Genomic DNA, 13,975 nt, shown 5'->3' with positions numbered 1-13,975 from the left:
GAAGGGATGCAGAATTGAAATGTGTAAATTAGTTACTTAAGCAAAAGAAATCAGAAGAACGTGCTGACTTCAATCGAGTAATGGGAGGAAAAACTCATAAGCAGGAATAGATGCAACATTAAATTCCTATATAGCAATGCTTTATGGTGGTGGACGGACCACAACAATTATGCCTTAGTCCCAAACAAGTTGGGGTTAGTTATATGAATCCTCACGATTTCATTTAAGCCTACCTCAAGTCATCATCACACCACATAAAAATAAGAGTTAAACTAAGTTAAATATATATACATAACTGTAATAATTGTAATAACAATATTAGAAGTCATCTAACAAGACTGAAGAGTCTGTTTGGCCATGCTACCAAAGGCAACTTATTTTGAAAAGCACTTTCATCAAGAAGCGGTAGAGATATTGAGAGGTTTTATTGTTTTCTCCAAAACCAAAAAAAAGAGATATTGAGAGGATTAAAGCTACAGTCAAACCGAAGTAAGTTAAGACTTAAGACTTCAATGGGGGATTTTTCCCAACTAGAGGATGAGAAATATACTATGTAAATGAGGGGAGCGTATAGGCGAGGTGACGAGCGCTTGTGCAGGTACTAGGTGATATGCCGTGATTTACTTGCTTATTATGCTTTACTTTGATTGATTCAACTGATTACTTAATTTACTAAGCAACCTCAGGATTATATATAAACTAGAGAAAGAGACAGATTTTTCCAGTGAATGTAGTGGACAGAATGCAACAGATGGTTGATACATTGGGTGGAGAAATTGGAAGCACCCCAACCATGCATCTTGGAATGCCGCTTGGGGAAAAGAGCAAATCCAAAGATATACGGTCTGGATCATAGAAATATGTGAGAAAAGATGCTACCAAAGACGAACTGCATATCTTTTAGAGGTAGATTGGTTCCAATCAACTAGTTCTGGATGCACTTCCCACATATACGATGTCACTATTTCCTATATCGGTAAATGCAGAAAAGAGGTTGGATGTAGTAAGGAGCAATTTCCTATGGCAAGGCAATAGATAGAAGAGAGGATTCCATTTGGTTAAATGGAAAAAGCTGACCATAAGTAAAAAAAAAAAGAAAGGGGCATGGGAATCAGGAGCTTAAAGAAGCAAAACAACTGTGGAGGTTCACCAAAGAAGAACATACTTTATGAGGAACTGTGACCACTCCTTATGGAATCAGCCTATGGAGATCCATCAGGAAGTTGTGGTTGAATCTAAAAGGCAGATTGAGGATCAATATCATGGATGGAAGGGAACTCTATTTTGGAAGGATACACTAGTGGGTCCTTCTTTGACTTTGTTTAAGGAGAAGGATCAACATACAAGACATACTAAAAAAAAAGTAATGGTAAAATAAGTTAGATTGCATCAAAGGCCACTAAGAGTCTGTTTGGATTAGCTTTTGCTTTTTTGGCTTATTTTTATCATTTTACCCTTAAATCAAGCGCTTATAGGCACTTTTTAATTTACCCAAACAGTCAAAAAAAGTGCTTAAAAGCTATTTTGGCTTAAAAACACTTAAAATAAGCCATTCCAAACAGGCTCTAAATTATTCTTAAACCAATAAGTGAATAGAAATCATAAAGATAACAAATGAATGAAAACAAACCTGGAGAGATTCCTCAGTGTATCCTTCTTTGACTTTGTTTAAGTTAGACACTTCAACGACGATGGAGTTTCCATTTGAATAACCAAGCTTTCCATCTGCTGTAATTTTTGAAAGTGGCTCAGTGATACCCTCTTGTGAACTTGAAGCAGAGACGCTGGGAGCAAGAGGGCTGCTGGGAGAAGCAGAGCCACCCACAGAAGCTATGTTACTATCAAAGAGTGGAATGATGGCCCAGGAAAAGGACTCCCTGTAAGGCATGATCCGCGACCATACTTGTAGTTTCTGTTTCTCTCTCTCTGTCAGATGAACCTACATACAGGTAGAGATATTCAATTAGAAGAAAAAAACATATCCTATTACATGCAAAATGACTGCATATAAACAAAACCTATCCGTGCAAAAACAAGCTGGAGTACTTCAGCGAAAGCAAAACAACATTTCTAACTTAGCGCTTGAGAAGAAACTACAATAGTTTAACCTCAAGAAAAGCACATCTTCAGAATGTACTTGATAGAAAAGCTGGCAAAGTAACAAATTACAACCACCACAAATCAAATGCAAGAAAGTTTCTAGTGATTTACTTCTCACAGAAACTAAAACAGATGGAGTCCTTTCCTTTATTAATCAGATATCTCAAGAAAGTATGTCCTCTACTGGAAGAAAGTACAAACAGACTAGAAGTACGATTAAAGCTTCCAGACTGACAATTCAATAATTTTAAAGGGAAAGTCCAGATATGGCAGTAAACTGATGTGGCTCTAACAGTGTAGCTATAGAAAGGATAACATCAAACTTGAGCATAACATTCTATAACTAAACTAAAAACAGAAGTAAGAGGTCTGATACCACGAAGATGAAAAACGTGTGAATAGAAATGGTGAGAGCAGATTTGTTAATTGCAAGGAAATCTTTAAAAATACAACCTACACAAACTTCGATACATGTTTATTTCCTGTCCAGCATACCAAAAATATTCTAGTTTAGCAGGTTTTTTGGCTTAAAAAGGTATCCAGTTGGCTGCAGTAAGATCATATCCAATACCATACACCCAAAGTCTAGTACAGTTCTTTTCTTTCCGAATGTAAGAAAAAAAGAAGTGGGCCAAAATGGCAGGACGTAGAGAGGATATCTCCACTTCTTCATGCTAATAATGACCTATATAGAATTCCAAGTGGAAGCATATTCCTTTCTCCAAGAGTCTGCAACTGCTAAATGTTCAGCAACCATGTATCAAATGCCAAATAAGTGTAACCAACAAAAAGATGAAGACCAAATTTAAGCTTTGTGTCAGCATAACAAATCACTTAAACAAAATAATGTATTGAAAATGAAGCAATCATTAAGTTAGGTCTTCCCAGAGGAGGTCATCAAACTTACTGGTTCCTTTCGTGAATAAACAGAAGGAGACACTCCACCTTCTTCAGTGGCAGGTTTTTCTAGTTGGATTAGCAGACAAATAGATGCTGATGGAGCATCTAGATGAAAAATGCAACGCCTTTCATAGGAACTGCTTGCCTGGAGATGGATCCAAAATAAACAGACATTACAACAGGCTAGCATCAGAAGAAACTAGAGAGAAGTAAAAATGAAAACCAAGAAAAAGATAAGCAAAACTGAAGCAGCTTACTTCTTGCATTTCGGTAGGCAATACATGGAAAATAAAATCCTCAGAAAGTTTTTCTCTTCGCTCCCTATTATATAAACAAATTGTGCCATAAAACGGCTCTACAAAAGAACTTCGGAAACTCAGATAAGGAGTGCTGGCAGCTCAAATTTCAAAGGCTTAAATGAATAGAAAAATCTTAAGCAGACACATCTTTTTAACAATCAAGACCAGTATTCAACAATATAAACTCACCAACTAGTCCAGCTTGAAATGACAATGATAGGACTTTCACAGCAATCTTCAGACCGCTATAACCACAGCCATTTAAGTGATAAGAAACATTACAAGGAGGGAGAGGACAAAAGGAATGTTAAATGATTTACAACCTCGTATACTGGGACATATGAGCTTCAGGAATCCTTTGCCCAATTATTAATGATCTTTCATTTTCCCAGTCAAAAACTGGTTCATAAGTCGGTAGAGGGGATTCACCAAAATGCTGCAAGTTAATGATTTGAATCAATTTTAGAGAACGAGCATTTTAAAAGGCCTGCAATCTGCATTTGTGTAACAGGAAACAACCTTGGAGACTTTGGCATTTGAGAGGTCAGAGAAATTATCTTCAGAGAGTTGTGTCCCGGAAGTGCTGGGGATTTCACCATCAATTGAATCCTCAATCTTAGACCGTCTAGCATTTGCAAGATGCATTTCTGAAGACAATTCAGCATATAACCATTAGTTCCAAGAAAGGCAATAATATTGCAAAGCGGACAGTTGGGCTGTAACTATATTTTCAAATATTTATTTTCAGCTAATCAAAAGGGTGCAATTAGCTGAAAGGAAATTTAAATGCCAAACCCACAGGAAAGCTGTTTCCGCTGTAAAACACTCATTAGTTTGCATGGCAGGAAAGAATCAAAATGCTTTCTAGGTGTCTACTTATATTCTGGATACGACGACAATAGAGGAATATAATTTTATGAAATACAAGATGCTCACTACATGATACGAAAGCTATTTCAACAAGGACAATTTCAGATATTCAAGGATTGCACATTCTGTTCTAGACTAAGCAGGTCTAATGGAATTTCCATATTCATAGAGTATTTCTTCATTTTAATATTTGGAAAATAAATTTGGCATTCGAATTTTTTAATATATTTTGTTAACCAGTGAGACAGAGTGAGGGGTTGGTTATAGAGGTACGTGGAGAGGTAGAGGTACACCGAAGAAGGATTGGGAAGAGGTGATAAGATAGGATATGACACTGTTTCAGGCTACCGAGGTCATGACCCTAGATAGGAGGGTGTGCAGGACTTGTATTAGGGTAGAAGGGTGGTAGATAGTGTAGTGTTGTCTTGCTTAGGGTGGTTGGTGTTTGCGATGGTACTAGTTTTATTATTATAGTTCTTGTTTTTTTTTTTTTTATCATTGTTTATTATTGTTTTTTAATAATAATCTACACTAGTATGTTGTTTAAGGCATTTCGATTATCACATGATTTTATTGTTGTTTTAGCTACTTTTGCACTGTTTCTTGTTTCGATTTCTCTTCATTGTCTTCTTCTTTATACCGGAATTTGTTTCACTTGAGCCGAGGGTCTTTCGAAAACAGCTTTTCTATCTCCATGAGGTAGTGGTAAGGTCCGTGTACATTCTAGCCTCCCCAAACCTCACTTGTGGATTTCACTGGGTATGTTGTTGAAATATACTACAGAAAAATTGTTGTATTTTACTATGACTTTGCTATACACTTTATTTTCTTGATTTTAAAGATAGTATGCACAAACGGACTAGCAGACAATTCTACATGTATTGCACCATTAAGATGTTTAATTTGGAAGAGATGAGAAGAAGAGCTTCAGAATTTATGGAATCGTCAGGTTCTTTAGGAATGGATGAATGAAGAGCATTGAAGATGTCCTGCTGGAAAAAAGAGTTGCATAGATGCACATGAAATGTGAAACTTCTCCGTTCAAATCGGCACCCTTTCACAAAATGTTGAACACAATCTACTCACGAATACACACAAGACACATCAGAATATCAGTGACCCCTAACCCTTAATCTTCACATACACAGAGAAGAGGTGTCCCAGTAGGGTATCTCACCTGTTTCAATATCAGTATCAGGACCCTCATATATTTGACTCTGAAATGAAGTCGGGCTGACGCTTTCATAGTGACCATACTTGTTCTCATCTTTTACCCAGTCGGTTCTGTAGCATTGCACGAGTTCATTTAAATGTGGCCACTGCTCCAAATTTTCATCAAGCTGCAATTAAAAGGAAAGAATAATGAGAGCATGATAATAGGACAAAGGAATTTATCAAGTGGTGATTAAGAATGAAATGGTTTATCGCACAGATAATTTTTGAATAACTTGTCAAAATAATATTTAATATCAAAGTGGGTACAGACATAATCTGCCTCCACATTCTATCAACAATCCAAAAGGACCATACATGAATTGCACGATGCAACTATAAAAATAAGAATACTTGATTAAGTTAGTAGCACAAACTGTACATTGTAAATTCTGCATAGGGTTTATGAAGGATGGCTTTCAAGCACTTAATAAGGAATCTATTTATATATAAAGGAGGAACATAGACAAGGTGATGTGGCACCTCTCTATGGCCTCCATTCATATTTATCTTTTTTCTTCTTTTTTTGACCATTTTCTTCATTTAATTTATTTGTTTTTTTAAATATATCATTAAGTCTTTATATTCAATTACTCAACTTTTCACCTCCCACTATAATATATATTCTTTATCAGATAAAATGTGCATATATTTATAACTTTCATAATTTCCAAATTTTCATATTCATAACCCTCTCCCACTACAATATATCTTCTTTATTAGATATAATGTGCATATATTTATAACTCTCATGATTTATAACTTTTCATATTCATAACCCTTAAATATCAAATATGAAAGTTAAGATACCTTATGGTATTCCTCCATTATTTTCTATATAAATTCATATTTTTTGTTTCATGAGATTCTATCCAAAGTTACCCTTCATTTTCACTATAGTATTATGTTCATGCTTTTATTTGGCTTGAAAAAGAAGAAGAAAACTCTTGAATAGTGATAGGCTGGTGAAGTGAATATTGACAAGAGATTAGATAATTATGTATTGAGTTCTCTTCCCTTCTATTTTTAATGATGTGCATTGTTCTATTTCTTTTTTCTCTTTTTTTTCTGATATATCTCTATGATACCTCTTAAATTTAATTTTTATACGAAGAAAGCTTTTGAATAGTGATAGATTTGTGAAGTGGATATCAACAACAGTGATGCCTCTCCGCTTTTGTTTGACTTGAAAAAAAAAAAAACTCTTGAATATTGATAGGCTTGTGAAGAGGATATGACAAGATCTTAGACAATTATGTATATTGATTTAGTTTTTCCTTCTATTTTTTATTTTAATGATTAAAGTCGCAATGATATGTGTATTGTATTATTTCTTTCTTTCTTTCTTGTGTATCTTTATGATGCCTCTTAAGTTTAATTTTTATACGAACATCTTATTGTTGTAAGTCTATAATTTCTTTTAGTTCAAATTAGTATTATAAAATACTAGAGTAAGATCCTAAAGTAATACCACTTCCTCACAAATTTATCTTAATTATGATTGAAATTTTGCTATAAGTACAAATCAAGTTTAGAATTTATAAATATTCTCTCTTGGTTCAAATTAGTAACTTAATTATGTTGAAAAAGATGCTAATTACTAATCAAATTTTAAAATTTATAATCGATTGCTTAAAAGAAATAAATTTTAATAATTAAAATATATTCTTTATTTGATGTTTGTTATGTAAGTTCTTAAAACTATCGAGAAATATGCCTACGTGAAAACTTTAAAAGATAAATATACAGTAACATGGAGGGAAAGAGGATGAGGTATTTCTAAAAAAGTTTATATACACAAAGAAGAAACATTTATATTATTTGAAATAATTGAGACACAATCATTGTTATTGATATTATAAAGAAAGGGCATAACTTATTTGTTCATCATAAGGTCAAGTTGTATTGTTTATTGTTTTTCTACATAATTCACTTCATTAAACATAATTACGATTCATATTTGGTAGAGGAGGGCGGAAAAGATCGAAATGAACAAAGTCAAAATCAACAACACAAATGAATAATATAAAGTATTAACTAATTATTAGTTTGTTTTATACTGGGGGATTATAAATTAGTGCTAGATTTATCTCTAATACTCAAAATAAGAAGATGGTGTATGTATATTTAATCAAATATATATTGTATCTAGATAAATAGCCTAAATCTAAAATAAATACGAGAAGAGGACATTTTGGGTCATCATTGTTTAAGTTTATTTTGGCTTACATGCTCATAATGTTTGGAAATTACAATAACAATTAATTGACTAACTTTCTAAGAATAAGAACGTTAATTATATTTTATCACATTATAAAAATCATTATTCTACGTTAAAGCTAATTAGTACGTAGAAGTTCCACGATTAAAACATTACTCACTATTTAATTGTAACCATTACTTATTTACATTAAAAGTATATTAATTATAATTAACAAACCCAATATATATCATCTATTCTTTAAAAGTATATTTATTTATTTCTTCTTCTATTGTTTTTTTACTTTGAAAAATAGTGTATTTATGTTATTTATTTTTAAATCGTTATAAATTACAAGAATGTTCTTTCACTTCTAAAGAAGATGATAACATGTAAAAAATAATCATATTTTTTCCTATGGAACCAAATATACATCTATACATTTATACGAAGGTATAATATAATTATTTTATTTTATATTCTTTTTATGTAAGAAGAAACTCTCAAAAAGTATTTAAAAATTTCAACTAAAATTCACATATATTAAATATATACATAAAAAAAGACATATATACAATACCTCTTCTATTTAAATAATATTTAGTAAATTATTTGTGTTTTTTCATGACCGCGCGAAGCGCGGGTGAATTCACTAGTACGTATATGTGCTATGCTACCCAAGTTAAACTGAGATTCAGCACCAAATATACAATGAATGTAACTTTTTTTTGTCATTTGGGAGATTGAAAGGAAAAATCCTACCATAAGATGTATTTCCATACAAAACATATTTTCTACCATGGGAAAATTGACGATGATGTCACACATCGTATTGGTGCTGGTGGATGAAATGGAGGCTCACATCGGGAGTCTTGTATGATACGAATGTGCCACAAAAACTTAAAGGTAAGTTCTACAAAGTGATAGTTAGACAGACTATGTTGAATGGAGCAGAGAGTTGGCCTATCAAGAACTCTCATGTTCAGAAGATGAACGTTGAGGAAATGAGGATGCAAAGATGGATATGTGGACATACTAGGAGAGATGAGATTAAGAATGAAGATGTCCCGGACAAGATGAAAGTGGCATCCGTGATGGACCAATTGAGAGAAGTGAAGCTGAAATGGCTAGGCATGTGAAAAGGAGATGTGCATATGCCCTGGTAAGAGGTGTGAAAGGTTGGCAATGATGGATTTAAAGAGGGGTAGAGGGAGGCTGAAAAAATATTGGGGAGAGGTGATTAGACAGATCAGGGTACATCTTCAGTTTATCGAGGACATGATATAAGCTATGGGGATATGAAAGTTCTGAGAAATATTATTGAATTGTGTAGCTACATTATTACACTAAGACCTATTTATAGGCATACATGACATTCCTTCTCCAAGTAGGATACTATATACAAACCATACTCCTATTCCTATGTTAACATTCCCCCTCAAGTGGGTGCATACAAGTCATATGGATTGAGCTTGCTACAAATGTAATTACCAGTGATGGACGTGCTGAAAATATCTACAGACGGATCACCACTTCACAAATTTTGTAATAATATCTCCTAAGAGTATCTTTTCTCCGACAAAGTGACATTTAATCTCAATGTGCTTACTCATCTCATGAAATACCGAACTTGATGCAATGTGAAGGACCGCTTGGTTATCAGACATAAGTTCCATCTAGTCAGCTTTGTTTTTTTGTGGTTAAAAATGTTGAGACGGGGGTAGTAGGATGACAGAAGAGGTGCTTGGCAAAAGAGGGACAAAGGTGTTAATTAAGAGTACACTTACAAACATCCCTACATACTTCATTTTCATTGTTTTACAATTTGGTTAACGTACAAGGTATTAAATTGTAGAGGCGTTAAGAGGAATTTCCAATAACATTCAACAGATTCGGCTAGGAAGTTCCACTTAATCCATCAGGAGTAGATAAAGTCCCCAAAGAAATAAGGGGTTTAGACCTCAACTTACAACAAGGCCCTATTAAGAAATGCTAATGGAGATTCAAGCTTCAAGATTGAGAAGTATGCCAAGGAATTTGTAAGAAAAAAGTATGAAATTAAGTGTCAGGGTAGGCTGTCTACACCACACCCAATTGGGATGCAGCCCTTTCACGGACCCTACGTGAACACACGAAAGCACTGGTCACCCCGCCCGCTTGATTGTTTACCCTTTAGTATGACAATAAACCCAAATGAAACTAAAACCTTGTTCAAAAATTTTGTGATATAGTTGTCAAAATACACTTGTCGCCCCATTAACAACCATTCTGCGAAATCAAATGTTTTGTTGCTTCCTTCCTTAAGAATCTCTAGCACGAAAATCTTATGTTTGAATTTTGAGTACTAATTAGCATTTCATCCCTATATTCCTTTTGTCTACCCATCAGTTTTCTCTAGTATTCCCACCACTCTCAAAATATCGATGACTCATTCTAACTCTTCTCAATGTGATTTATCTTTGAATTGATGACCTTGCTCAAACAGAGAGAACACGGATCTGTCATAACTACTTTACATCAAGAGTTCTCCTTCATCTAAGCTACTATATTTATGACCTCAATTAAAATTTCTAGGCTAATCACATTCATATTACCCACTATAACTTCAAAGCTTTAAATATTTTTTGTTTTACTTACCAAAAAGGAAATGATCCTTGTTTTCTCGCGCCTTGCTCAAAGACCTAGATGGCCTAATAGTTTGAACATTTACAAAAGCCAATGGCATTCTTTTGTCAAGTATGTGAACATCTAGCTCTTAATAGCGTATTTGGAAACAAGAATGGTAACAATCAAGATGAAAATATCGCTCTTCCTCGATACCAAGGAGGATTTAATGGAATCAATTTGGAGGCATGATCCAATTGTTGGCTCTTCTGATCTTGATTTCATTTTCTCCATTGTCAGTGAAGACTCAATTATGGCAGATGATGTTGGCAAGTGTTTGTTTGCTAACTTATTTGTTTTTCTATTCCTTACCTTGTCTTTTGATTTTATTTTCGCGTATGACTAATAACTGAACCAAAACCGATAACAACCAAACTGATAATTGCATATTATATTTGGTTTGATTTGGTTTTAATAATTTAAAGATCAATTAAATTGATTTTGTTTTGGTTTTGGTTTTGACCAATAACTAACCCGTGAACACCTCCTTCTTCTTCTAGTGACACAACTGTGTGTATCCTTCACTTAGCCTTCCATTACCCACTACCACGAAACAATTCAACCACCACATGGGTGAAGCCCCTTGGCAACGTACCAAGAAGTGATAAAACTTCTTCTCCTAAACATATGTACATAAAAAAATTACTACTCTTTCTCATGATCTTTGTCGTTACAATCGACCGCTTTTGCTACCCACGAGTGAAAAAGCAAACTTTGATAGGTGCTCCAAAAATCAAAAAAGACATGGAAATCTCGACTACTCTCACAACAAAAGTTTATGATAGTATAAGTTGACTTAAAATACATTATTACTTACTTGTCTTCCCCCCTCCAACCTCCACGAGTTCTCACCCGTGAGCATGGTATTCATTTAGTAGAGTAGTTTCAACATTAAGAATTAATCCACCCCCCCCCCCTCTCTTGTAAATTCCTTTTGAATCTCAAGTCCCACAAACTCCCCTTCTTGCACCAACAAAAATTTGTTACACCATTATCTCTTTCTATCTATAAACTCTAAATAAATTGGGGAAGAACATCCCCAACATATTCTCCCCACACCATCTTTGATCCAAAGAAAAGTTGATACTACTTCCATACCTTACTCAACAAGTAAATAAGAGTCTATTTGGATGGGCTTATTGCTTTAGGCTTATTTTTGTCTTTTTGGCTTAAAAACAAGTGATCACATTTGTACTTACATTACAAATGTATTTACATCACATTACAAATTCACAAAAGTGCTCTCCCAATATAATTGGTAGACTTCCAAGAGAAAAGGAAATAAGTTGGATGGAAACCCCAAGCACAAGGCAAGTTGGCCTCCAAGGGTGCTCCCAGTACAAATAGCAAAAGACTCTAAATCAACGCACGCTTTATCAGAAAGAAGGAGGTAAAGCTTTATAGAGGCAACTTTGATGACAATTCCATGGTAATCCTAGCATGGAAGCAATGTAAGGACTACGAAGATGAATGCATGAAGAATTCGGTTTGGGGAGAAGTGGTCTTTTTAGCATCTTTATAGACCAAACAAAGTGCCTTCCTTAGTAATTTGGCTATAATAGACTTGCAGCACTAACAGGATCCCTACTGACTTAGTTCTCATTTCTTAAGAATATTAAGCTTAAATATCTCATCCTTGTAATTCTTTATTGACAATGAAAAAGACTAGAGTTAAGAAAATAACAAATGAGACTGAAGATTATTTCCTCCCAATCTGTCACTTTCTGTCCATACAAAGAAGCATTGGTAAGTCCAAAAGCTTGAATACCAAACTCACCAGTGGATCTAAATTCAAGGAACCAGCGAAGGAATGGTGTGGTATTCTCCGAAATCGATATCCACTAGATGAAGTTTCCATCAACTGCAAAAGAATAGACATAGTGAAAAATATCAAACAGAGTACTGTAAGAAGAGGCAAGGGTGTTTTACTCGGGAGATGTACAAATCTTGCATTTCAAACAATGTAGAGTAATGCCATATCAAAAACATGCTACAAAAACAATTTAAACACATTAACAAACAAAAGAAAGCTAATTCCTTAACCTTAACGGTTAAAAATGACAAGAGCCTACAATAATTTGCTTTCTTCCTTTCTAAGAGAATTGTTACAGAAAAGTTGGTTAGTCATACTCAGAGTTATAGTAGTCAGTTTACCAACACAACTTTGAAGGCAAAGCAGATCAATTTGGGGAAAATCACGAAGAGATATTTACAAATCGAAACTGTAGCTTTCATTGCGCATTGGAAAAAACAAAGACAATATGACTTGCAATTTGCATTGCACAATCATTTAGCAAAAAGAGTTAGGGTTTTCTGTCCCTTGAGAGACAGAAAGTAGCAAATCTGGAGAAAGGGAGAGAGGGGAGGAGAAAGAAAAATGTGAAAACTTACAGATCGATTTCGCCGGAGTAAGTAACCGGCGGAGAGTACGGAAGAGGAAAGCCGACGGAGAGGAAAAAGCTCACAGCGCAGAGAGGGGGTGAGCTTTCAGGCGACTTGTGTTGGTCAAAATATAGTCAAATTAAAATCGACACTGGTCTAAATCAACTAATAACTCAAAATATACGTAGTGACTTTCTTTTTTCATTTTCTTTTCTTTTTTAAAATCATTCTTAATGAGGTGTGTTTGGCCAATGAATTTTTTTCATTTTTGACGAAATTGAACTTCGAAAGTTATGTTAGTCCATAAAATTTTGAAATTCAACTTGAAGTTGGATATTAAATTTTTAAGAATTTGAAAATAACTTGTATCCTTGGTCAAACATAACTTCAATTTTTTTATACATCATTTTTTACTTTAAAAACAAAATTATATTTTCAAAGTTCACAATGAAATATGATCAAACATCCATTTAAAACAATTTCATTTGGGTGGGAGGGGAGATTTATTTGAAAGTCGAGTGCAATAGTGCCGACCCAACTGCAAGATAATGCAATTCCAAACATTTTTAAAAAAATAAAATTGCTATTTATAAGTATAATTTCTTCAAAAAGTAATTGACTTGATTCTGAAATGTATAAATAAAAATAATTGTTATTTTTAAGTCAAGTAGTGGTGTAACAACCTGGTCCGTCATTATTCTAAAGGCACCTCGTGCAGAACCTCAATATATTTTGAAATATGTAGTCGATTTAAAATTTAGGGTACATGACGAAAAATTTAAGAATTTGAAAAATTGACCAGGCTGAATTTCATTCCACCATAGCAGAAATATTTCACCTATGGCGGCGCTGCTATAGCGGGATCAGCGAGGGCAAAACTTGAAAACGTGAATTCTTTTATTTTCCTCCTCCTCTTCAGTGGTAAAATAAATGAGGGTTACTTTTAAAAAATCCCTTAAGCAGCTCTAAGGTCGAGAACAATGGAGGAGAGGAATTTCAGTACGCAAGGAAAGGTTAAAACCCCTAAATTTTCTATCTACGTCCGTTAAAATTCATCCCACGAAGCAGAGACTTGTGCTTTGAGTTCTTCAGTGATTGCATGGCGTCCAGGTAGGCTAAATTTTATTTTTTAACTGAGTAGTTAGACATGTCTTTATTTACATAATATTTTGTAGGTTATCAAGAGATTGCATGTGTAGGTCTTCGTGCACAAAATTTGGATGATTGAATTTGTGGTTAGTTGTGGCTTAGGCTGAGGATGAATTTGCTTAGTTAATGTTGATCTTATGATGAATGTTGGGTGTTATCCTGGGAAAGGTAATTGTGGGTAATCAGATTATGATCGGTA

At 34.1% G+C, this 13,975-nt stretch overlaps 1 protein-coding gene and 1 long non-coding RNA gene across 3 annotated transcripts in view; one reads left to right on the top strand and one right to left on the bottom strand.

The window, feature by feature from the left end:
- The window catches only part of LOC125836062 (guanine nucleotide exchange factor SPIKE 1), a 57,206-nt gene extending 44,489 nt beyond the window's left edge, over positions 1 to 12,717 (bottom strand). Inside the window, exons 1-9 of the mRNA XM_049515146.1 lie at positions 12,637 to 12,717; positions 12,023 to 12,106; positions 5,347 to 5,509; positions 3,819 to 3,946; positions 3,623 to 3,735; positions 3,489 to 3,544; positions 3,258 to 3,355; positions 3,008 to 3,145; positions 1,631 to 1,939 (exon numbers count right to left, since the gene is read on the bottom strand). Of these exons, the coding sequence (XP_049371103.1) occupies positions 1,631 to 1,939; positions 3,008 to 3,145; positions 3,258 to 3,355; positions 3,489 to 3,544; positions 3,623 to 3,735; positions 3,819 to 3,946; positions 5,347 to 5,509; positions 12,023 to 12,103 (1,086 nt within the window). The 5' untranslated portion in view covers positions 12,104 to 12,106; positions 12,637 to 12,717. The remainder of the gene's footprint in view (positions 1 to 1,630; positions 1,940 to 3,007; positions 3,146 to 3,257; positions 3,356 to 3,488; positions 3,545 to 3,622; positions 3,736 to 3,818; positions 3,947 to 5,346; positions 5,510 to 12,022; positions 12,107 to 12,636) is intronic.
- LOC125836077 (uncharacterized) overlaps positions 1 to 13,975 on the top strand; it is a 405,731-nt gene that overhangs the window by 195,956 nt on the left and 195,800 nt on the right. The window lies entirely within an intron of this gene.

Source organism: Solanum verrucosum, unplaced genomic scaffold (assembly GCF_900185275.1).
Source record: "Solanum verrucosum unplaced genomic scaffold, falcon-dt-bn FXZP01000208.1, whole genome shotgun sequence".
Lineage (NCBI taxonomy): Eukaryota > Viridiplantae > Streptophyta > Magnoliopsida > Solanales > Solanaceae > Solanum > Solanum verrucosum.
Note: the sequence above shows the minus strand (reverse complement) of the source record. Positions and strands in the feature narration are given on the sequence as shown.